General features: G+C 49.3%; 1 protein-coding gene and 1 long non-coding RNA gene across 2 annotated transcripts in view; one reads left to right on the forward strand and one right to left on the reverse strand.

Annotated features, from left to right (window-relative positions):
• Positions 1 to 817: 817 nt before the first annotated feature.
• LOC141983385 (uncharacterized) overlaps positions 818 to 23,637 on the forward strand; it is a 48,524-nt gene continuing 25,704 nt past the window's right edge. The window contains exon 1 of the long non-coding RNA XR_012638357.1: positions 818 to 840. This is a non-coding gene — a long non-coding RNA (uncharacterized LOC141983385). The remainder of the gene's footprint in view (positions 841 to 23,637) is intronic.
• On the reverse strand, positions 5,748 to 10,728 carry LOC141983383 (cathelicidin-related peptide Oh-Cath-like). Its single transcript, XM_074946466.1, has 4 exons — positions 10,315 to 10,728; positions 9,653 to 9,760; positions 6,899 to 6,982; positions 5,748 to 5,924 (listed from the first exon to the last, which is right to left on the reverse strand). Exons 1-4 carry the CDS (start codon positions 10,516 to 10,518, stop codon positions 5,811 to 5,813), a joined length of 510 nt encoding a protein of 169 aa, XP_074802567.1. The 5' UTR covers positions 10,519 to 10,728; the 3' UTR covers positions 5,748 to 5,810.

The following is a 23,637-nucleotide window of genomic DNA, read 5'->3' on the forward strand; positions in this document are numbered from 1 at the left end:
CACTTGAAATGTTCTGTTCGTTCCCTCTGAAGCACCTGGCATTGGCCACTGTCAGAAGACAGGATACTGGGCTAGATGGACACAGTATGGCTGTTCTTATGTTCTTACATTGATTTAAAAATGGTCAGGGATGCAGAATCCACCACAACCCTTGGTAAATTGTTCCAATGGTTAATTACTCTCACTCTGAAAAATTCTTGCCTTATTTCCAGTCTGAATTTGTCTAGCTTCATCTTCCAGTCTTCGGATAATGTTACACCTCTCTCTGCTAGACTGAAGAGACAGTTATTAAATATTCATTCCTCATGTAGGTACTTATAGCCTGGAATCAAGTCACTCCTAAACTTTCTTTTTGTTAAGCTAAATAGATGGAGCTCCTTGAGTCTGTCACTATAAGGCAGGCTTTCTATTCCTTTAATCATTCGTGAGGCAATTCTCTGAACCCTCCCTAATTTATCAACATCCTTCTTGAATTGTGCACCCCAGAATTTGACATGGGATTCCAGCCGTGGTCACACCAGTGCCAAATACAGAGGCAAAATAATCTCTCTACTCCTCGAGATTCCCCTGTTTCTGGATCCCAGAATCGCATTAGCTCTTTGGGACACAGCGTCTGTGACAAAGTCAGACCCGACAGTTCTGGAAGGGTGGTTGAAGGCTTGTACATCGGCCTTAGAATGGTTAAAACCCTCTTTCCTATGAGCCCTCGAGTTAATTATGGATTCCTGGGACTACCTGTGACCTTTAAAAACCTCTTCCAGTGAGAGAAAAATGGAAGGAGGAATGTGAAGCAAGCAGCAGAAGGGTGGTGTGCAGTGAAGGGAAAAGGCTTTCTCCTAGGTAAGGAGCTGTTTTTCCCCGACAAGAAGAAATCTTGTGTTTATTTTTGTTTGGCTGGTGGTTGGGGGGGGGGCCTTGGTTCCCAGCATAGCTGGGCCTGGAGTGGGTTAGAGAGATTGGCTGGCAATTGGTAGCAGTGCCCAGAAACTGGCTGCTTCTCTGACCACACAGAATACCTGCTACCGCCCCAAGCACCCGTGGTTTCCTGGTTCCTGGAAGGGAAAGCAGCTTTATTCATTCCCTGTATAAACCCAGCGTTTATACCTGACTGAAGGGGGGGACACTGGGAAGGAGCCTTGTCCTTCTGGCCAGTGCAATGTGGGGTCTTCACAGCAAAGAGAAACTGAAGGAAAGAAGAAAATTAGGGATGGAGGGGGAGTAGAAAGGGAGGGTGGTTTTGTGGCTAAGGCAGTGGATCAGAAGACCTGGGTGCAGTTCCCATCTCTGCTACAGACTCCTTGTGTGACCTTGAGAAAGTCACTTAGTTGCTCCGTGCCTCAGTTTCCCCTCTGTAAATGGGGATATTACTTCATTTCTTTCCCCCCCTCCCCCCCCGTTGTCAGTCTGGACTGTTCATTCTTTAGGGCATGGACTATGTTGTACTAGCAGACTTGAGCCCAATCTTGGCTGGGGCCTCAAAGAGCTGCTGTGACAAACCATACCACTCCTGGCACATCTGCCCTCCGCACGCAGGCGGTGGAAGGTGGAAGAATCTAACCAAAAGGGAGGGGGCAGGGAGAGATGAAAACAAGGAGGAAAGAGATGGGCAAAAATATAAAGTGTGAGGGAGGCGGGAAGTGAAGTCAAATAAAATAGCCCTGATCTTTGCTTGGTGCCCATTGGAGCTGCTGAGTGTTTAAAGTGAGCAGGGGGAGCAGACTTGGAAAAAAATGTCCAATGGGTCGCCAAGGAGCACACTTTGAGAACCGTCTCACCATGCACAAGGCAAATGATTTCAGCTAGTCCGATGGGTCCCTCCCTTTCTTCAGGCCACTTTGTGCGCTGCAGCAGCTGCAGTGTAAACGCCTTGAAAAAATGCTTTACCATGAGAGATTTAAGGAGCTTGATCTGGTCAGCTTGTCAAAAAGTAGACTGAGGGATTACCTGATTACGGGATTGGTACCTTCAGAGGGTGGAACTACTTTTTAGTCTAGTGGTGAAAGGCATAAAGAAGCAATGGTTGGAAGTTAAAGCCTGACGGATTAAAATTAGGAAGAAGGCACAATTTTTTAACTGTGAGGGTGTTTAACCATTGGAACAAACAAAGGGAAGGGGTGGATTCTCCATCTCTTGATGTCTTTGGATCCAGCCTGGATGCCTTCCTGGAAGAGGCTTTAGTCAAACACAAGTTACTGGGCTCAATACAGGGGAAATGGGGTGGAATTCTCTGGCCTGTGTTCTACGGGAGGGCGGAGTAGACGATCTAATTGTCCCTTCTGGCCTTGGAATCCATGAAAATAAGTAGTAATAATAATGACAGCTAATAATGATCTCTAAATAAGTGAATTGCTTGATTTCAAAGGGAAGGTTGCAGTGGAGTTTCCCATATAATTAATTAATTATAGCTGCTAATTAGATGTTTAATCAACCCCACTCCCAATAATAAACAAACTCCACATTTTAGAATCCTCGCATTTGAAAGAATCATAGAATCATAGAATATCAGGGTTGGAAGGGACCTTAGGAGGTCATCTAGTCCAACCCCCTGCTCAAAGCAGGACCGATCCCCAATTAAATCATCCCAGCCAGGGCTTTGTCAAGCCTGACCTTAAAAACTTCTAAGGAAGGAGATTTCACCACCTCCCTAGGTAACGCATTCCAGTGTTTCACCACCCTCCTAGTGAAAAATTTTTCCTAATATCCAACCTAAATCTCCCCCACTGCAACTTGAGACCATTACTCCTTGCCCTGTCATCCGTTACCACTGAGAATAGTCTAGCTCCATCCTCTCTGGAACCCCCTTTCAGGTTGTTGAAAGCAGCTATCAAATCCCCCCTCGTTCTTCTCTTCCATAGACTAAACAATCCCAGTTCCCTCAGCCTCTCCTCATAAGTCATGCGTTCCAGTCCCCTAATCATTTTTGTTGCCCTCCGCTGGACTCTCTCCAATTTTTCCACATCCTTCTTGTAGTGTGGGGCCCCAAACTGGACACAATACTTCAGATGAGGCCTCACCAATGTCGAATAGAGGGGAACGATCATGTCCCTCGATCTGCTGGCAATGCCCCTACTTATACATCCCAAAATGCCATTGGCCTTCTTGGCAACAAGGGCATACTGTCGCCTCATATCCAGCTTCTCATCCACTGTCACCCCTAGGTCCTTCTCTACAGAACTGCTGCCTAGCCATTCGGTCCCTAGTCTGTAGCGGTGCATGGGATTCTTCCGTCCTAAGTGCAGGACTCTGCACTTGTCCTTGTGAGTGTGTCTTGGGGGAGGGGGAAATTTCACCTCCTACCAGACACAAATAAACCTATCCCCGCTTTGTGGTCACTGTTGAGTGTTCCCACGGGAATAGCTCCATCGACGGAGGTTCGGGCTGATCGTCTGTCGTGGAGGCGAAGAAAGTCCTGGATAGCGTCACTTTCCTGTTTGTCCATTAATTAATTTTTTTTTTTGGCATCAGTGACTCACTCCGCAGAGGCAGCTCCTGCAGCTCCTTTCCTGCGGGGCTGGGTCCAGCAGCCCTCTCCAGGTGTGGTGACCAAGTTTGGCCCAGCTGCCCCTCCGTCCTGACCACGCAGGAGGGAGGCCAGCCAAACCTGCCAGCGCTGCAATCCAGTACACCAGGTTACAAGGCCTGGCGTGAGCTGCTGCCCAGGGGGAGTGCGGGATGGGCTCGCTTCAATGGCGTCGCTCCTCGTTTACACCTCGGCAAGTGTGAGGGGAATGAGGCCCTAGGTGTGTGTAATGAAAATGCCGCCACCGAACGGGTAACCGAACGTTTTAACAGCTCAGTATTCAAATACCCCGCGTGCTTTACCACCTGCAGTATTTCTCCTAGAGCAGTGACCCTCAGCCTGAGGCTCCCAGACCACAGCGGGCGGCTCTTCAAGGTGGCGCCAGTGGCCCTTGGCAGCACATAATAGTAAAAAGCGGTGTGATTTCATTATTAACCAGCCAGGAGGCTTTTCCTATGTTGTTAACCAACTGTAGTTGATCTAATAATAATCCTTGGTCAGTCCTTTTGCTGTGAGACTAATATATAAACTAAGTGTTTCCCCGTCATCCTCTTTAAATAGGAATATAGCGCGCTATAATGGAGTCACAAACCTGTGGCTCTTTTGGGTAATGTTGCTCGGTAATTTGGCTCCTGAGGTCTGAGTAGCTCTGCTCTAGGGGAACAGAGGAGGAGAGTGAGCTGTTCTGAGTGGCACCTCTTGTGTTTTTGCATAACACTAAAATGTGTTTCCTTCCCTTTTTTTGGTAGCAAGGGAGATTGGCTGTAAAGGGGCAGGTCATGGGTGGGCCCCTGCAAGGAGAGGAGCAGAGAAACTGAAGCTCATCTTTACAAGGGGTGCGGTGCTCCCTGTTCAACACCGGCTGCCTTAAGCAGGGCCCTGCAGATGGTGAGGGAGGTCCTGTGTCTGTAACACGTTTGCTCTCAAATGCAGGCGTGCATCGCGGCTCTGCCCTGAATTAATGCTGGGGGGTAGTTATCTGTCTAGCCTCATCACTGTAACATCTGACCGCATCACCATCATTAACAGCATGATCATCACAGCACCCCAGCGAGGCAGGGCAGTGTCCTCCTTGCTTTACAGGTGGGGAACTGAGGCAGGGCTAGATTAATTGACTTGCCGTGGAACCCTGGCCTCCCAAGGGCTAGGCCAGCACCTTGTCCACTGGACCACCCTCCAGCACAGCCCCTCCTTACTGCTCCTCTTCAGTGTGGCAGTCCCATGGACTTGTTACAGGCAGATGGACTGGGCTCATGGCAGCTTGCACATGCTAAGAACGCCTCTCAATCGCAGCAAGGGCAAGGGGGTCGATAGAGGCAGTAGGATGCCTGGCTTCTTGTAATGATACATCTCAGCCTCTTGAATGTGCAGCTTTGGGGATGGGTCTAACAGTCCCTCTCTGTAGTTCACTTCCCTGACTGCTTCACCAATCCCAGTGCCCATCCCTCTGCTCCGCTCCTGATATACCCATCCCTTTGTGTGCTCTGCTCCCAAGCCAGCTCTGTCGGCCACACATCCCGCTTGACAGCTGTTGTATTTGCAGAGGATGTATTTATAGGAGGGGACGGGTCACTGTGCACTCACGCTGTCTCTTTTCTTTCTCTTCCTGTGCAAGGGGGGAGCTGGGGACGGGGGTGGAGTTCTCTCATGCCCTGTGTTGCTGATGCAGAATGCGGCAGGCAGCTACTCCCCATATGGTCATTTGCGGAGGAATTGCTAGGGGTATTATAAACCTGGCCGGTATTTGGTTGTTTAGGATGCAGATGATACCACATATTGGGTGGGACCTGCGGGTGGGGCAAGCCCTGGCTGCCGCATCTGGGTCACTCTCATCCTCCTGGACTGAATTAATAGCTGCGCATGCAGGTCACCCCTAGTCCCCCATCAGCCCTTGGTACTTGGCTTTGCTCAGTTGCTCTCCCAGTCTGGTGTTCTCCTAGTCGAAGTGCCAGGTGATAAACCCGTTATGTGCATTGAGTTTCTGAGCTGGAGTATTACCCTTAGAAAGGGTGGGGACTAGAGCATGACATCTCCTCACCGGGACCTTCCATTGGCAAATAGCACAGTCAGGTGACTCACGGGTCACGTTTCCCCGCCCCTTCACGTGACACAAAGTAGAGGCATGGAGGAGAGCTGGGATGTAAAGAGAACACGAGTGATATACAACCCACTGAAAATGACCATTTATTGTATTGAGACTCGAAGGGACAGGATCGAGCCAGACGCACAGCTCAGACACAAGGAGCAGTAGTGGCTGTGGGGATGTTTGTGCCTTTCTCCCTGTTCTGCCTTAGAATCTCATTCGTCCCCCAACTGTGATGCGGGAGTGGCGGAGAACACGGCCGAGCTGCTTCCTCACTTTTTTGAAAAATCTTCCAAACCTGGACCGCCGGACACGAGTAGGCTAGAGAGAGAGAGAAGCACATTCGTAAGGGGTTCCAGGGAGACAGAGAGCCACTCTACCTGATGCTCAGAGAACTCCACTCCTCTGTCTGGCACTTACGATCTAGGGGGGAGGGAATGTCGTTAGGTGTCGCTGGGTTCTCCTTTAAGAGCAGCACCGGCCCATCCCTACTTGCTTTGCACTGCCCTAAGAGGGAGCTCTTGAGTTTCAAGGGCGATTTTTCACTCCTGATCCTGGGGCCAGGAAGAGCTGGGGGCCCGGAGGAGATGATACTTGCACACCGGGATGTGGGGGGAAAACCCTGCCATTGCACTCACACCTTTGGGGAACAGAGCAACCTTAGCGCGCAGGCCAGATCCTCAGCTGGTGTAAATCGTGGCAGCTCTGTTGAGTTCCGTAGAGTTTTACCCCTTCACGCCAGCTGAGGTCTGACTCTGCGTGTGACTCCTGCCCTCTTGACTGGGAGAGGGCAATGTGTTATGTGCACTATGAGGGATGGGGAGTGGAAGGGCTGATGTTCTGGAGAAGAACTTTCATAGTGGCCCAAAGGTAAAGATCCAGACACTGCAGCTGCTCCCCACCTCTCTGTGAAGGGCCCTGCTAGGTGGCGAGGGAAGAACCTTGCTGGGGCTGTTGAGTGAGAATGGGGACATCCCCTGCTGTAATCGGGGTCTTCATCCCATAATGTTCCCAAAGTCACTAGCCCATCAGGCTCACCTAGAAGCAGGTGGCCTAGAGGGACCCAAGTCCCCCCCTTTCCTGCCCACCTCAGTCCCATGTGAACTCCATAGATCCTAGCATGGCACCTTTCTTTGGTGCATGTGGATCTGTTTGTCCGATGGGAGTATGCCCCAAGCTGATGCCATGTGCAATCCCTGGCCAGGAACCCAGATAAGGCTGCCCTGACTCTGCCAGGCCCCTACGATGGCCATGCAGGTCCCTCAGCAGGTCACCTGAGCATAAACCTTCCTTACCTCCTCAGCCACTGTGTCACAGGTGATCAGGATGGTGGCCGGCTGCTGCTCAGGGAAGATGTAACCTGAACAGTCTCTCACCAGCTGCCAGGGAGTAAAGGTGATAAGAGCTCAGAAAAGGCAGGGAAGAGGTCAAGGGTCAGTTTATTAATCTCTGCAGCCCTGGCGTTGGGAGCAGACCTTGCACCTCGGGGTGGGTCTGCTGAGGTATAGACTGATCTCCCCGGGGCAGGGACCACCCCACTCCCTTCTGAAATGTCTGGAAATCAGCCAGCACATGGTGGCCAGCCGTCTCCTGTAGGGGAGTGTGCCTTGACGGTAGCACATGCCAGGAAGTGGAACTAGCTCCACAGAGTTCAGATCGTTTGGTCTCTGAGAAGCTGCAGCAAAGTTCTGTTTGTTCGTACCTCCTGGGCTGTGTCCCTGTTAGCTGCCTTCTGGTCTGGTGCTTAACTAGGGACGTTACAACATGGGCATGATAACTCTATGCTGAAAGGTGCTCATGGCTCCTCATCCCAGGGGTCTTGCATGCAAAAGTGCTCAGGGAACCAACAGCAGGAGTAACCCAGGCTCTTGTGGTGCAAAACAGCTGGATTGACTGCAGAGAGTGGGTGGCTGACAACCAGAGCAGCCCATGTGGCCAAAGGAAGGGCATGGAGCTACAACCGGGGGGGGTTGCTAACTTCCAAATGCAGGGCCTGGAACAGTGCTGGAACTGGAACAGGGCCTGGAACAGTGCTAAACGGTTGGGGGGAGCCCGGGAGACTAGGCGAGAAGCCAGCGCAAACAGGCTGCCGCTGCCCGGGACGGGGCGGCTGCCCTATCTGATCTGGCATTTCTGCCGCAAGGAGTGGCCTCCATGCGGTTTTGTTCCTACTGCTGTTTAGGGGCCCAGGAGCTTGGGTATGTTTTGTAAACAGAGTAGAAAATAGCCAGCCTCTGCAGCCCCGATTTCTCACCCAAACCACCCGGCAAGGCCCTGACTGCTTGGCCAAAGGAGCAACAAGAGCGATCATGCAGCTCCCACCAGCCTGCTCTGTGGCTGGAGAAGGGGAGCTGCTCACACTCACGGGGCTAGGGGCCATCTGCAGGGGGAGTGTTCTACCACAGAGGAGCAGAAATAACTCTGTCACCTAGCAGGTGAATGTATCTTGTCTTTGTTCCTTCTTCCATTTCTTTAATCTCCCCTTTCCCTCTCCAGCATGTCCAGCACGTTCTGGCCAGCTCCAGACCACTGCTTCATTAGGCTTTCCCCCTCTTTAACCCCTTTTTTTCCCTCTGAAAAGCACCATTCCCTTCTCTCTGATTTCGTTTCTCTTCAGTTCACTCCATGCTCTTGCTTCTGCTGTCTCTGCCCCCTTCTGCTACCATGTTCTCTGTCTCTTGGCCTCGTGTTTCCCACGTGGTCCATTCTCTCTGCCCCCATCTGGAATAAATCTTGGTATAGCTACAGCCCTCTACTTTTAGGAAGGAATGTGAATATTAGTATCCCCATGTCACAGATGGAGAAACTGAGGCACGGTGTTTTTGAGGGACTTGGCCAAGGCCGCGGAGTGGGTCAGTGGCCGATCAGAGGAGTTTCTTGCTCTCAGTTCTAACCTTAGCTCACTAGATCATATTGTTTTTCCTGCTGCTGAGCTGTTGTCCCCACCTGTGGGCACAGAGAGACCGGGCAGCAGGCCAAGTATCACTGGTTGTAATCGAGTAACAGCTCCTTACAACTTTCTGCTCTGCAGTTGCGTCCCCTCTCTGTGCCTCAGTTTACCCACCTGCAAATGAGGATTATAATACTGACCTGCCTCGCAGGGAAATTACTAGATTTTGAGGCCACAATGTGATAATCTAATCTGACCTCTTGCAGGCTAGAGAATTTCACCCAGTGATCGCTGCATCAGACCCAGTAACTCAGGATTGAACTAAAGCAGACCTTTGAGAAAGAGACATCTAGTTTTGATATAAAGACACCAAGTGCTGGAGGGCCCACCGCTTGGGAAGTGGTTCCAATGGTTAATTGCCCTCATCATTAGGAATAATTCATTAATATTTGTGAACTGATTTGGCAGCTCTGGATGGGGAAAATGCAACATATTATATGTTGAATCTGTTAGACTTCCATATAGTATGTGTAACAGTGCATTTAACAGTCTGTCATGTTATATTTGCTACTTATCAGAAACATTACTCTATCGATAGGTGCCATTTGGATAAGTTAATGTTACTCTGAAAATTGTCACTCTCCCACCTGCCCCACATAAAATGTCAACAGAAATTTTTTCATGCACTGCACTGACCAATCCATTGGAAAGTACCATTCTGTGTTATTAGTACCTGGAGTGAGTGCATGGGCTTTGGGTGGGGGACCTCGCTGAGATAATGTTCCTTATATAAGGTCTGAAGAACCTTGACTGAGCTGATCGGTGATCTGCAGAATTTTTTAAATCAGATTGAAGCAATGAATTCATAGGGAAGCAGCTTGGCCGAGTGGACAGGGCACTGGGCTGGGAATCAGGAGACCAGGACTTTATTCCTGGCACTGCTGCGTGAACTTGGACAAGTCAAGTCACTTCGTATGTTTCACCTCCCGCTCTTTGCTTAGACCGCAAGTTCTTTGGAGCAGGGACAGATTCTCACTCTGTGTGTGTGTACAGTGCCTAGCACAATGCAGCCCTGCTGTTGGTTGGGGTTTCTAAATTCAAATGTAATGTAAATAGTAATAAACATGCACAATTTTCCATATAGCATGTGATCCCTTACCCCATCCTCTTTGAAGTCACACTGCTCCGTGACAGCTTTCTCCGACACTGGACACACAGTCTCTTTAATGAGGAAATTCAGCTCTTGAGTGCTTTGAGAATTTTCGTCCTAAGATATTAAATGAAAAGACAGATATCTATGATATAAAAGAACAAAACAAAGTCTTTTGGGGGAGCAGCAATGTTCCAGACCCCACTGTTGTGCTTGTCCAGCAGCTGCAATTCACCAGCAGGATGGGCTTGATCCCAAGGCCCCTGAAGTCACTGGGAGTCTTTCTGTTGATTTCCTTGGGCTTTGGATCAGGCCTGATGTCCAGTAGCTCAGCACCAGCCTTCAGCCACCCAACAGAAACTACAACCTGGTGTCAGCACTTTTTTTCTAGTGAGTTTGAAACAACAGGACCTGATCTTGCACGTGTGGAAATCAGTAGTAGCCAAGGGCTTTTGTCTGCACCTTGCTGGAGGTGCTCAATGCCCAAGAGGATGATTGGACCCCTGTTTGAGTTGGCCTGAGTATGCGGAAGCCCAGAGTCCTGAGTGGTCCATGATTTCAGTCAGCAGCTAATACACGTCTGGGCTCTGAAGTAATTCATTAGAATTTAAGGCCAGAAGGGACCATTTGATCATCTAGTCTGACCTCCAGATTATTCCCTGGGTACTTACCCATCCAGGCTGAGGGTCTGCCTCTAGGAGCCGGAAGAGAGAGTCTCCAGGTGCCTTCTGGTTGTAGAGGTCAACAGCATGGGAAACTGCCACTTCGTAGCTCCGTGTCTGCGGCAGAGGTGACGTGGTGGTTGCTACGGCCACCCCGAGCATCATTAGGACTCCCCAGCCTCTCTCCATCCTTGGTCCCAGGCTTTTCAGCATGAGGTGGAAATGCAGCCCTGTGGCTCCAGGGAAACCCTTTTATGCGCTGCTTCCTCTGGTACCTCAGGTAAAGTGGATGGTGACTGATTGGCTACTTACTTGGGTTTTCCCAAAGGCTGCAACCTTCCCTTGCACTTACAGGAAATTGCAACTGGCCAGAGCGCTAGGGCGTGCAAAACGGGGGAGCTCAGCTAGAACGGTGGGTGCAGGGGATTTTCTTTATTGCTCAAATCCTGGCTGGATTAGCACACACACATGCTGGGAGGAGGAGGGGAAGGGAGATGTCACTGGCAGAAGAAAAGATGAAGCAATCATCTCTTATTTCCCAAATTAGAGTTCAGGGCTTCACATTCAGCAGGGTTCTCAGTAACACACAGGCCTAGGTGACAGACTCAGGATATTTTTACTGCTGATACCAGCCTGGTATAACCAAGTGGAATTTACGCTTTCCTATTTACGTGTGCGGTTAGGTCCAGAAGTCTCCCGCTGCCTGTCAAAGGCAGCATGGCTTTTAACTGTTTGGCCTCAAACAGCACTTGAAGAGCCAGATGCTGAGCTGGTGTAAATTAGTGTAGTTCCATTGACATCAGCTGGGTGTCTGGCCCAGGACATTTGGTGCTTTTCCTGTTCAAAGCCCTTTACAAATATGAATTGGATTGAAACATAAGATGCTCTCACAAAGTGCTGGAGGAGTTAGTTTAGAGATGTGACAGGTGTAGGGTGGCCAGACAGCAAATGTGAAAAATCGGGACGGGCGTGGGGGTAATAGGAGCCTGTATAAGAAAAAGACCCAAAAACTGGGACTGTCCCTATAAAATCGGGACATCATCTCACCCTAGATGGGTGGACTTCAAGGGCAGTGGTATGTGAACGTAACGCCTTGTGTGAAGCCCTTTGAACTGAAGGGGAGTCTTTCCATTGACCGTGGGTTTTGGATCAGGCCGCTAGATCCGAAGGTAGCTAACATGTGAGATAAACTTGTTTATTCTGCTCAGTCACATGCTTTCTCTGCAACCACCGACCGGGAATCCTGTCTGCTGCAGGGGATGCCAAAATTTTGTCTGCCAACTGTCTCTTTGGTATAAAAATCTCCTGCTTGGCATATGTTGCTTCTGATAATACCCTGCTACTCCTGACTACCAACACTGTTGCTGTAACTTTTGGAATCCCCCGTTCAATTAAATGGATTTGTAACGTCAACAAATGACTCAGGCTCTGGGAGCAGAACATTACTATTTTGGAGCTCATATCTTCGTTCATGCCAAAACTCCTTGCAATGCCCACTCCCCTATGAGCTCATGAGATGTAGTAGCTCTGATGTTCTTTACTTCCATTGCTTGATTTGTTTCCTGCAATGATATTTCTTTCTCTCTCTGCACTGGAATTTGAAATTCCCTGCATGTTTATGCTCTGAAAGGCGACTGTTTTCTTCTTGTGGCGGTTTTATAATGATTCAGTAATAGAGTTAAATTATTCTTATTTGCGCTACTGTTGCAGCCCGTGGCTCCAACCACGATTGGGGCATAGGTGCTATAAATATACATAGGAAGTGACAATACCTACCTTGAAGAGCTTCCAATCTAAAGAAACAAGATATGATTGTCTCCAAACTACATGTAACCCAGGCTCATACTGTATCTCACATTGTTGCCCTCTTGCCCAGTTTATGCTCATGATTTTAGAGTCAGAGGGTCCAATGCCCACAGACAACCTGACGTCCAGGGACGTTTACATCACATACAGAAAGGGAACCGAGACACAGAGAAGTGTCCAAGGTCACACAAGGATTCTGTGGTAGAACAGGGAGTTGAACTCACAACTCCACTTCATCAACCGCAAGGCCAAGCTGCCTCAGCTGATTAGGAGCTTTCTTCAGAGCTGCCAGAGTACCTGACAAAGTACAGTGTGATCTTCAGAGATGCTAAACACCTGCAGCTCCCACTGACTGCACTGGGAGATTTGGGTGCTCAGCTGTTCTGAAAACCAGGCCCTAGATATAAAAAATGGAAAAGAGAGTCACAGTGTTGTTCCCTGTTTGACACAAGTTTCGCTCTGGTCTCACGGACGCTTGTCCATAATACGGGGATTAGAATCACAGAATCATAGGACTGGAAGGGACCTCGAGAGGTCATCTAGTCCAGTTCCCTGTGCTCGTAGCAGGACGAAGTATTATCTAGACCATCCCTGACAGGTGTTTGTCTAACCTACTTTTAAAAATCTCCAATGAGGGAGATTCCACAACCTCCCTAGGCAATTTATTCCAGTGCTTCACCATCCTGACAGGTAGGAAGCTTTTCCTAATGTCCAACCTAAACCACCCTTGCTGCAATTTAAGCCCATTGCTTCTTGTCCTCTTCTCAGAGGTTAAGAAAAACAATTATTCTCCCTCCTCTTTGTAACAACCTTTCAGTTTAGTGAAATGCAGCCACCTCTGGTCTGGTGCATGGCAGATGTTTAACAGCACATGTAGTGCTATGTAAAGTGCCATGGTCATACCGTAGTCATCTGTGGGGGTGGAGTCCAGGGCCCGGAGCACCAAATCCTCCCATCCCCTGAGCACAGAGGCTGCCCCTTCCTAGAGTCCTTGGGGCTGTGAGCCACCCCGAAAGGGGACAGGACAGGGCTGGTCAGGTGCAGAGTGGGAAGCACAGTGCACTTTCCTAAGGGTAGGTGCAGCATGAGTGCTGCCCTGGGCACCTGATGGCTTCGGCAGGCATTCTGTCACCTTGAGGACCCCCTTAGTGACCGGGCATCCTGTGCAAAGGGCTGGTCTAGGTACCTGTGACGATAGTGCTAAAGCGGGACGTAACTGGGGCACAGTGCTGGTCCTCTGGACCGGGGTGAATTTCCCCCTACGAGTATTTCCATACCTGTGTCACTGCTTGTTACTCCATCTGATCATTTTCCTGATAGCCACACACGATCTTCCTCCAAAGGTGAGGGGTATAGGAGATCCCACATCTAGGCTCTCAAACCTCAAGAGTGAAATGATGGAGGCTGACTAGCAAGTTAAGGGTTTAGAGCTCTTGAGAGAGTCATCACCATTTTACCCAGGGGCTGGATATGGCCATGGACATGTCCGTAGCAAACCCTCTCTGATGAAGCATTCAGCTGCTTCAGTCTTTCCCCCCGGGTAACTCATCTGCACACCTGAGAAGAGGCCTTGTTGGGTTTTTATTCGCTTGCCCCTCGGATTTGCTGCCTCAGAGCACGTTCAACGCTGCCGCTCATGCTGAGCCAGCTCCCCCTCTGCTTCTGCAGTCCCTGCTCCAGGTTTGAAAGACACCTTAAGAAGCCTTGTCAGTGTGCAAAGAACTGAAATTGTGATTTCTCCAGGCTGTTGCCAATACTAGGATCCAATCCTGACTCCTAGATTCATACGGTTTTAAGGCCAGAACAAAAGGGTGGCAGAATCATTTTTGGTGTCAGACCGAACAGCCTCAGTGTTTTCAATGTGATGGAATTTGTACCTTTAATGACCCTGCTATGGGATTTGGTTCCTTTTGCTGATCTGTGTGTCTGGGGAGATGGGAAGGGAGCTGTGGGGTTTGCTCAAAGCTGTGCTAGGTGCCTGATCTATAGTGGGTGTATCTGGTAGGGAGAAACCTTGGGGCAGCTCCAGCTTGTTCTTTAGGCTGAAATTCACCCCAAGCTAGAGGGTCTGCACAGGGCCTGGAGCATCCTCAAGCCATGGGATGCCGTCAGTCCCTCCTTGCTGGAGTACGTTAAACCCAGAGCTAGTAATTTCTTTACGTGCTCATTATTATTATTATAATTTGTGTGGCCGTAGCACCAAGGAGACCTAGTCGTGGACCAGGACCCCGTTGTGCTAGGCGCCTTACAAACACAGAACAGCCAGATGGTCCCTGCCCCAAGGAGCTTGCAGTCTAAGTACAAGACAAGAAACAAAAACTGGAGACATACAGACGAGGAAACAATGGGACACTACTCGTCAGCATGGTAGGTAGAGGTTTCAGCACATTGGCAGCCTAGCTGTTTTTCGTAGGCATCACTGCAAAGGAGAGTTTTGAGGTGCGAGCTGCAGATGGATTATGAGGTGGCCTGGCAGATGTTTATGCGGCCATCTCATGAGTGCCTGGGGCAGCCTGGGAGAGAGCAGGAAGGCAATATGTGGGCAATGGAGGCTGCAGCATGGGCTCACCAAAGGCGAGCAGCGACAGCTCAGTAACGAATGAGAAGAGGATAGGGAGGGTGGGGATCGACCATGAAGGGAGTTGAAAATGAAAACAAGCAGCTCATGTTTGAAGCGATAGAGAAGGGAGAAGGGCCGGATTAAGGCAGGGGCTTTAGAGGCTGCAGCCCAGGGCCCTGGCTCAAGGGGGCCCAGCAAAAATAAATCACAGGCAGCAATCTCTGGGCTGCTAAAAGGGGTGCTCAGGCAGGCTGCCTGCATGCCGTGGCCCCACACCACTCCCGGAAGCGGCTGGCTGCTGGCATGTCTCTGTGGCTGCCCCCCTCCCCTCAGGGGCTGCAGGAACGTGCCAGCAGCCAGCCGCTTCTGGGAGCAGTGTGGGGCTACGGCAGACAGGCAGCCTGAGCCCTGCTGCTCCGCCGGCTGGGAGACATTTGTGGTAAGCGTCTCCCGGCCGGAGCCTGCACCTCACACCCCCTCCTCCACCCCAACCCCCTGCCCCAGGTCAGAATCCCCTCCTGCACCCAAACTCCCTCCCAGACCCCACACCCCCTCCTGCACCCCAATCTCCTGCCCCAGCCCGGAGCCCCCTCCTGCACGCAAACTCCCTCGCACCTCCCTCCTGCACCCCAATCCCCTGCCCCAGCCTCCTCCTGCACCAAACTCCCTCCCAGGAAAAAGACTTGTACACAGGGGCCCCACGAAATCTAATAGCCCCAGGCCCACAGGAGAGTTAATCTGGCCCTGGAAGGAGAGGCAGTGAAGGGATTCAAAGAGGGGGGTGGCGTGGTCAAAGAGACAGGCTAGGAAAATGAGCTTAGCCACAGCATCTAAATGGATATTAGTGGGGCAAGATCGCGTTTATCAAGGCCGGACAGAAGGACATGGCAGTTACCAACCTCTGTAAAGAATTTTTAGCTCTATGCCTTGTAGTGGGTCTAGGCTAGAAGGAAAAGAGCACAGAAGGGTAAGCATCTCCATGCAGGCTGATACTGGCTCCAAAAGTTCTAGAAATATTAGTTTGTTGTGTCTCTCTTGTGCTTTATTTATTATTATTATTATTAATGCCTAGAGGCCCCATCATGCAAGGTGCAGTATCTACACACACAGCGGCAGAGAGTATCTGCAGTAAGGAGACTAGAAAGAGAGGCGACAGCGTGACTTGCCCAAGGTCACACAGCGGGTCAGTGACAGAGCAGAGATTAGAACCCATGTCGTCTGATTCCCCAGTACACACGGCCTCTCCAGAGAGCAACCAACATCATCGTGGGCCTAGGCAGGGAGAGGAGTAGCCTTCAGGAGTAAATATTGCTACTGGGCTCTTGGACAGGGGGTGACATCGATCTGTGGCTCTGAGGGAGGGGCAGGAGCTTGCCTGCTGGGGGGACAGTGTGCAAGGGCCGTGCCACTGAAGGCACAGGATTATAGACTCAGCCCTTATCCCCTCCCCCTTTACTGTCTGTAACCCTTACGCCCACCTTGGGCAGGTCCCTACTCTAGGGTAAGAAGGAAGGGCCATGCCTGGGGCCTTTTGTCTGCTGTGTGGGACCAGGGGCCATTCAGTGTCTGCATCATACAACGTTTGTAAATGTCACTGCCAGACAAAGGCAGGTGGTGAGGATCCTCCCCAGACCCCCCTGCCCTTGCCCCGCTCCCAGGCACCGTCTGGAGCTTTAGGTTTCTTATGTATCCCAGGGAGATTCGAATTTGCTCCCCGCGGGTTCTGCTGGCAGCTGTAGGATTCCATCCCTAGGCTCATGGGGCAGGCGGCCTTTGCCAGCTCACTGCCAGCAGATGAGCCAGACACTTGTCCTGGGAACACTTGTGCAGTGTGAAATACCTGGCCAGGATCTGAGCAAGGGAAACCTTAGCCCTGCCTCAGCCCAGCCGTGAGCAGAGAGGAGGCCGTCTAGGTCACTCACCTCCTCAGACACCTCCTCGCATTTGATAATGACGGAAGCAGGGTCCTGTTCAGTGGAGAAGAATCCAGAGCAGTCTTTGACCAGCTGCAAGGGAGAGAAAAGAGACTTCAGGAGTAGAACAACTCGAGGGACTGATGGAAACTGTTCTCGGTGAGATTCCCATGGCAAGAAAACTCTGGTAACTTTGGATCAACATTTGTACCATGGGAAGCTGATCCCAGCCAGACTTCCCCCACTTCTGATATTCACCTCCTGCTATAACATGAGCGCACATTGTTTATGACATGGGTAAGAACGGCCACACTGGGTCAGACCAGTGGTCCGTCTAGCCCAGTATCCTGTCTTCCGACAGTGGCCAATGCCAAATGTTTCAAAGGGAATGAACAGAACAGGGTAATTATCGAGTGATCCAGCCCCAGCATCTGGCAGTGAGAGACTTAGGGACACCCAGATCATGGGGCTGCATCCACGACCATCTTGGCTAATAGCCTATCTTCCGTCAATTTATCTAATTCTTTTTTCAATCCAGTTGTAGTCTGGCCTTCACAACATCTCTTGGCAATGAGTTCCACAGTTAACCGTGCGCTGTGTGAAGAAGTGCTGCCTTTTGTTTGTTTCAAACTTGCTGCCTAGTAATTTTCATTGGGTGACCCCTGGCTCTTATATTATGTGAAAGGATAAATAACACGTCCTTATTCACTTTCTCCAGACCAGTCAAGATTTTATAGACCTCTCTCATATCCCCCTGAGTCATCTTTTTTCTGAGTTGAAAAATCCCAGTCTTTCTAATCTCTCCTTATAGAAGCTGTTCCAGATCCTTAATCATTTTTGTTGCCCTTCTCTGTATCTGGCCAATTTTAAAGTATCTTTTTTGTGATGGGGCAACCAGAACTTCACACAGTATTCAAGGTGTGGGTGTCAGGATCTGTAATCAGAGTACAGTAGGAAAGGCACTGTACCATACCATCCTTCTTTCCTTCCGTTCTCTGCTTGAGACTCAGTCATAAGAAATGTTAGTTTAAATGATGACCAAACAGAGCTGGAACAAAAAAATCAAACAGAAGATGAGATGCTACAAGACACATGTCGGACATGATTCAGCTTTTGCCTCTTTCAGCATCTCACTTCTACCTTCTCTCATCTATCTCTTATAATGGCTGTTTAGAATAAGCTGTTCTGTGCAGAATCCTTATCTCCATATTTCTCTGCACAATGCCTAGGACATTTGGAGCACTCCGGGTGACGTGCACCCTGGTGCAGGTGGTCAGCCCAACCCCATCAAAGTACTCAAAATAGGGCATAAGTGGAACTTTGGGATGCACAGATGTCACACTGGCCCCTTTGCCCATGATCATTGCACTGTAGTTCATGCAATCTCACTTATGGGCCCATATTGGGCTTGGAGACCTGATAGAGCCTATCGGTCATCTCAACGTGTAGCTGTGCATTCAATGAGATAGACGAGAGGTGTAGATGTCTCCACGCACCCAGAGTTCCTTACTCTGTCTGGTTTGAATTCACATTGGTTGATGTTGCATTTCTCTGATGCCAGGCACACTGTCTCTTTAAAGGAGAACATCAGCGGCTGGATAGTTTTAGAAGATGTGTGCTAAGAAGAAATTCAAGAAAAAGCAAAATAAATGCTTGTGGTCCACAACAAGGCACCAGGCTCCACTTTGGCTTTTATAATTATCTTTATTTTATGGCACATCATCATCCTGGAGGCCCCGAGCAACACCAGAACCCCACTGTGCTAAGCACTGTTGAAAACCTGAAGAGAAGGCCCTTGCCTTAAAGAGATTACAGTCTCTGAAGAGCTAAGAGGAGTAAAAAATAGAAAGTACTTTTGTTAGCCATAGGCCAAGGTTTTAGAAAATGGCTGGTGATTTTGGGTGCTTTGAGTTTTTGGGTGCCCAATCTGAGCCTCCTTAAAGGGGCCTGTTTCTCAGAGGGTGGGAGCTCAACAAGTTGGGTCTCGGAAATCACTCGTCTCTTTCAAAATCTTGGCCCAAAGCTGACAGCTCTGACTCTGCATACGCAGAGAGAGCTGCTCTGCTGAGCAAGGGGTTGGCATTTTGGAGCACTCCCACTCTTCAAAGGAGGAGCAGCGTTTTACTTGAACTGAAGATAAAACTTGAACTGAAGATAAAAAAATGACTCTGGAAACTTTTGCAATCAACATCGGGGCAAGTGAATAGGCAATTGATGAAAAATTACATTAGTATAAGAACATTTGATATAGAATCATAGAATATCAGGGTTGGAAGGGACCTCAGGAGGTCATCTAGTCCAACCCCGTGCTCAAAGCAGGACCGATCCCCAACTAAATCATCCCAGCCAGGGCTTTGTCAAGCCTGACCTTAAAAATATCTAAGGAAGGAGATTCCACCATCTCCCTAGGTAACGCATTCCAGTGTTTCACCACCCTCCTAGTGAAAAAGTTTTTCCTAATATCCAACCTAAACCTCCCCCACTGCAACTTGAGACCATTACTCCTCGTTCTGTCATCAGCTACCACTGAGAACAGTCTAGATCCATCCTCTTTGGAACCCCCTTTCAGGTAGTTGAAAGCAACTATCAAATCCCCCCTCATTCTTCTCTTCCGCAGACTAAACAATCCCAGTTCCCTCAGCCTCTCCTCATTAGTCATGTGTTCCAGTCCCCTAATCATTTTTGTTGCCCTGCGCTGGACTCTCTCCAATTTTTCCACATCCTTCTTGTAGTGTGGGGCCCAAAACTGGACACAGTACTCCAGATGAGGCCTCACCAATGTCGAATCGAGGGGAACGATCACGTCCCTCGATCTGCTGGCAATGCCTCTACTTATACATCCCAAAATGCCATTGGCCTTCTTGGCAACAAGGGCACACTGTTGACTCATATCCAGCTTCTCGTCCATGTAACACCTAGGTCCTTTTCTGCAGAACTGCTGCCGAGCCATTCGGTCCCTAGTCTGTAGCTGTGCATTGGGTTCTTCCGTCCTAAGTGCAGGACCCTGCACTTATCCTTATTGAACCTCATCAGATTTCTTTTGGCCCAATCCTCTAATTTGTCTAGGGCCTTCTGTATCCTATCCCTACCCTCCAGCGTATCTACCTCTCCCCCCAGTTTAGTGTCCTCTGCAAACTTGCTGAGGGTGCAATCCACACCATCCTCCAGATCATTTATGAAGATATTGAACAAAACCGGCCCGAGGACCGACCCTTGGGGCACTCCACTTGATACCGGCTGCCAACTAGACATGGAGCCATTGATCACTACCCATTGAGCCCGACAATCTAGCCAACTTTCTGTCCACCTTATAGTCCATTCATCCAGCCCATACTTCTTTAACTTGCTGGCAAGAATACTGTGGGAGACCGTGTCAAAAGCTTTGCTAAAGTCAAGGAACAACACATCCACCGCTTTCCCCTCATCCACAGAGCCTATATTATAAGCTCATTTTGGTTGCAAGGTATCCCTCTGGGCTTCGGTTTTCCCATCTACAAGGGGGTTAATAATTAGAGCTGGCTGGAAAACTAGAATTGCATTTCACACAAAAATCAAAGTTTTGTATGTTTTTTCATTCCATATTGAAACAAAACCAAGGCATTTCAATTTTTTTTGCAAAAACCTCCAGCCTAATGAACCTCACTCTTCAGATTTTCCCCCCGCATGTTCACCTAGATTACCCTGAGCTTTATTTTATTTATTTTCAGTTTTATTCCAGTTGGATGCACCTACTTTCCTCTGAGTCTCTCCCTAATCCACTATGCTAGTCCTGAACCCCAGCCACTGCATAATTTACCATCCTTTCTCACCCACGTAACAGTCCCCTTGAAGAACTAGCCCTTCATGCTCAGTTCCTGTACTCTGTGGGCCAGTGTTAAGGAAAAGTTAGCACATGTGACTCCATTTTGGTTTGGGGCCTACCATTGTTTAAATGCCAGCACATCATACACCAGGAGGAGTGATCCTTAGATACTGAATCCCTGTGAAAATCCTCCTCCTTGTCTCCAGCCTGCCTTGACTCCCAGTATCTGGTTTTTGTTAGTTTCTAACTCCGTCTTTTGGCCTTGATGTGAGGCCTTCCATCCTGACAATAAAAGTTACTGATGCATGGCTTTAGGACCATGCTGTGTAATTAACATACTGGTTTAGCACGAGGAATGCACCAAGCAGGGACAGGTGGTAGATAAGAAAAGGGTTTGTTTATTGGCTAAGGTTTCCGATGCACGAGGGCAACATGCTTTGCTAAAAGGTATATAACCTTTGTATAATTTGCATTCGGGGTCCCCTCCTGGCTAGCAGGGGGGCACCATGCTCGAGCGTAATAAACTTAGTGTCTTTTGGGAACTCTGCAGTTGTGGACTTTGTTTCTGTGCCTCAGCCTAGATTCGAACTGTGCGTGACCTATCAGGTATAATTCGCAACATTGGTGTGCGTGTCCTATCAGGTATAATTCGCAGCACTTGTGTGCGTGTCCTACCAGGTATAATTCGCAGCACTTGTGTGCGTGTCCTACAAGGTGTAATTCGTAACACCAGACACAGACAGACCTGCACCGGGAGGGGCTCCACTCACAGATCTGACTGCGGACGCATCTCTAATTGCACCACGTGGGCACTGCAGGAGATTTGAACCTTCAAGGTCTTGAGGCTTGATCTAAAGCTCACTGAAGTCGCTGGCCAGACTCCCACTGATTTCAACAGGCTTTGGATCAGGCCCTTGCTGACTCGTGCCCTTTTTGCTCACATGGTTTCCCTTGGGATAAAAACAAAACTTCATCTTAATTTAAGTGATGGACTGAACATCAAATCAGGGAGAAGAGCTTAAAAGGTGAAAAAGACAAACCGAAAGGCTGTCTTCTCCCTCAGCTCAGCGTCTGCTGCTAAGCAGTGAAAGTGGTGGCTGCTGTGGCCACAGTGACCCACCAACATGACCAGGAAGCCTTTCTCCATCCAGTGCTGGGAAGGGCCATCCTATCACCCCACTAGGATACCCCCTGTTTGTTACTCTGACCTTGGGAAATTTGTTCTTTGTGCACTTGGGTTTTTCCCATAAGCTGTCGCTTCCTTTTGCGGAAAATATCTGTTGGCAAATATGCTAGTGCAAGCAGAGGTGGGAACTCAGAACTGATGAAATCTTCTGTATAGGCTGCACATCCCATGTTTACTTCCAGTTTCTTGAGCACAACAGCCCTTATGGCTCTCTGGCAGGCAAACCCACTGCTAGGTAGATATCTCACTGCACCCCCTGTGCTAGTGATCATCCTGCTGCAAATCTACCAAAATAGGCTTCCTAATTGAAATCAGCTCATGATCCTCAGCTCATGTAAATGAGAACAGCTGTTAAAGTTAATGGATATAGAGGCCTTTATACCAACAGGGAAATTAGCCCATAATGAGAATCACTGGTAAAGTGGAGGAACTAAGTGCATTTGGAAGCTGCATGCAAAGTATCTGATTGATAGGGAGATGCAGGAAGGTTGGTCCAAATTACAGAAGCTGCAGAGAAGAAGGTTCTTGCGCTAACAGTGATGTGGCTGTGAGGAGAGGCACAGAAGAGGGAGGTTCTGTGGAGGGCTGGCTGGAAAACAACTGTTCAATTTTGTGAAAAATGTTGAGATTTGGACAGTTGTTTTCTTTCCCTTGTCAAATAAAAACAAAACCTTTAATTTTGTTTTGCAAAAAAGTGAGTAAGAGTGCCCCACCCCAGCATAGCTAAGAGCCCAGTGGTTAGAGCTGGGACATAGAAGACCAGGTTCATATCTGTGCTCTGTCTGAATTACTCCACATGTGGGCTACTCTTATTCTGCTGTAGGAGTGTCTTTTTCCAAATTAGCTTAATCCACTTTGGAAGTGGACTAAGCTAAACCAGAGTCCATACAGAGTTATTCCAGAATCACTATTCCAGTTTAAATTGACACCCTAATTTATTCCAGACTATTTTACATGTGTGGACAAGCCATACAGCCTTCTTTAATATCCACATCAGCTCTGCTGCTTACAGTGAATTGAACTGATGGGTATATATTGCCTCTTGTTAATCCCTTTCCCTTAACCTCTGCCTACTTGGATTGTGAGTGTCTCACAGCAGGGACTGTTTTGTATGTGTGTTTAGAAACTACCTAGCCCATAGTGAGCACCTCCAGAAATCAGCCATGGATAATAACAACCAGGGTGCAGACTAGGTACAGGAGTCTAGCATCATGGGGCAGCGATTCCCCGTTGACCTGCCCTATGAGTTCAAGCAGCATGGAATATACAAAGGACAGAAAGGGATCCCCAGGTCACTCACACAGTCTGGCTGCGGCTCAGCTTCCAGGAGCCGACAGGCCAGTGTTGTGCCTGGCTCTTGCTTGTAAATGCCAATGGAGGGGGAAAGAGACCTTCATGGGTTGTGTGAAAGTAGAATGAATTATATTGATGTAACCCTTCTGCCAGGCCAAGTTGATAGCAGCAAGGGCCGGGTTCAGTACACAGGGGTTCCCTCTAATCAAAGCAAATACAAAACTGGCTCGAGCCCCCACCCAGTGACCTGGGAAAATCTTACACACCCCCTGGGCGCCTCGAAGAGGCAATACTTCCCCTCTCGCAAGCACGGAGTCTCGGTGTAGTAGAGAATCTTTAATAACATGAGGTAAACGACATCAGCATTAAATTGGGAAAACACCACAACTAGTGTTCATTAACCAAACCATGAGCAAAGACCCACCCCAGAAAATTGGGCCACATCCTTTCCCTCGGGTTCTTGAGTCCCAGAACCCAAATGTCTCTTGAGTCCAGCAATCCTCAAATCACCCAAAATCCAAAAAGTCCAGCCCCAGAGTTCAAAAGTTCATCTGCAGAGTGTTACTCCCCAGTCTGGCTAAAATGTGCCTGTGTGTGGGGGAAAGAGGTAAGGGGTACCTTACGTGTCCTGAAGCTGACTGCCCCACAGGGCTCTGCTCTGCTACGCTGTCTCACGAACGGCTCCGCTCCACCACGACCGGCTCCACTCTGCACAGCTCGTCGTCTCACGAACAGCTCTGCTCAGCTTGCCGTCTCACGAACGGCTCCGCTC

The sequence above is a fragment of the Natator depressus genome, chromosome 2 (assembly GCF_965152275.1).
Source record: "Natator depressus isolate rNatDep1 chromosome 2, rNatDep2.hap1, whole genome shotgun sequence".
In the NCBI taxonomy this organism is placed as follows: Eukaryota; Metazoa; Chordata; order Testudines; family Cheloniidae; genus Natator; species Natator depressus.

Excerpts from the sequence above, each read along its gene's own strand:
- LOC141983383 (XM_074946466.1), bottom strand. The coding sequence starts at position 10,518 with ATGCTGAAAAGCCTGGGACCAAGGATGGAGAGAGGCTGGGGAGTCCTA. Across the intron at positions 9,761-10,314 it reads CAGACCCTCAGCCTGGATGG|GACGAAAATTCTCAAAGCAC; the intron begins GTAAGTACCCAG and ends TTAATATCTTAG. Across the intron at positions 5,925-6,898 it reads GTGACACAGTGGCTGAGGAG|CCTACTCGTGTCCGGCGGTC; the intron begins GTAAGGAAGGTT and ends CTCTCTCTCTAG.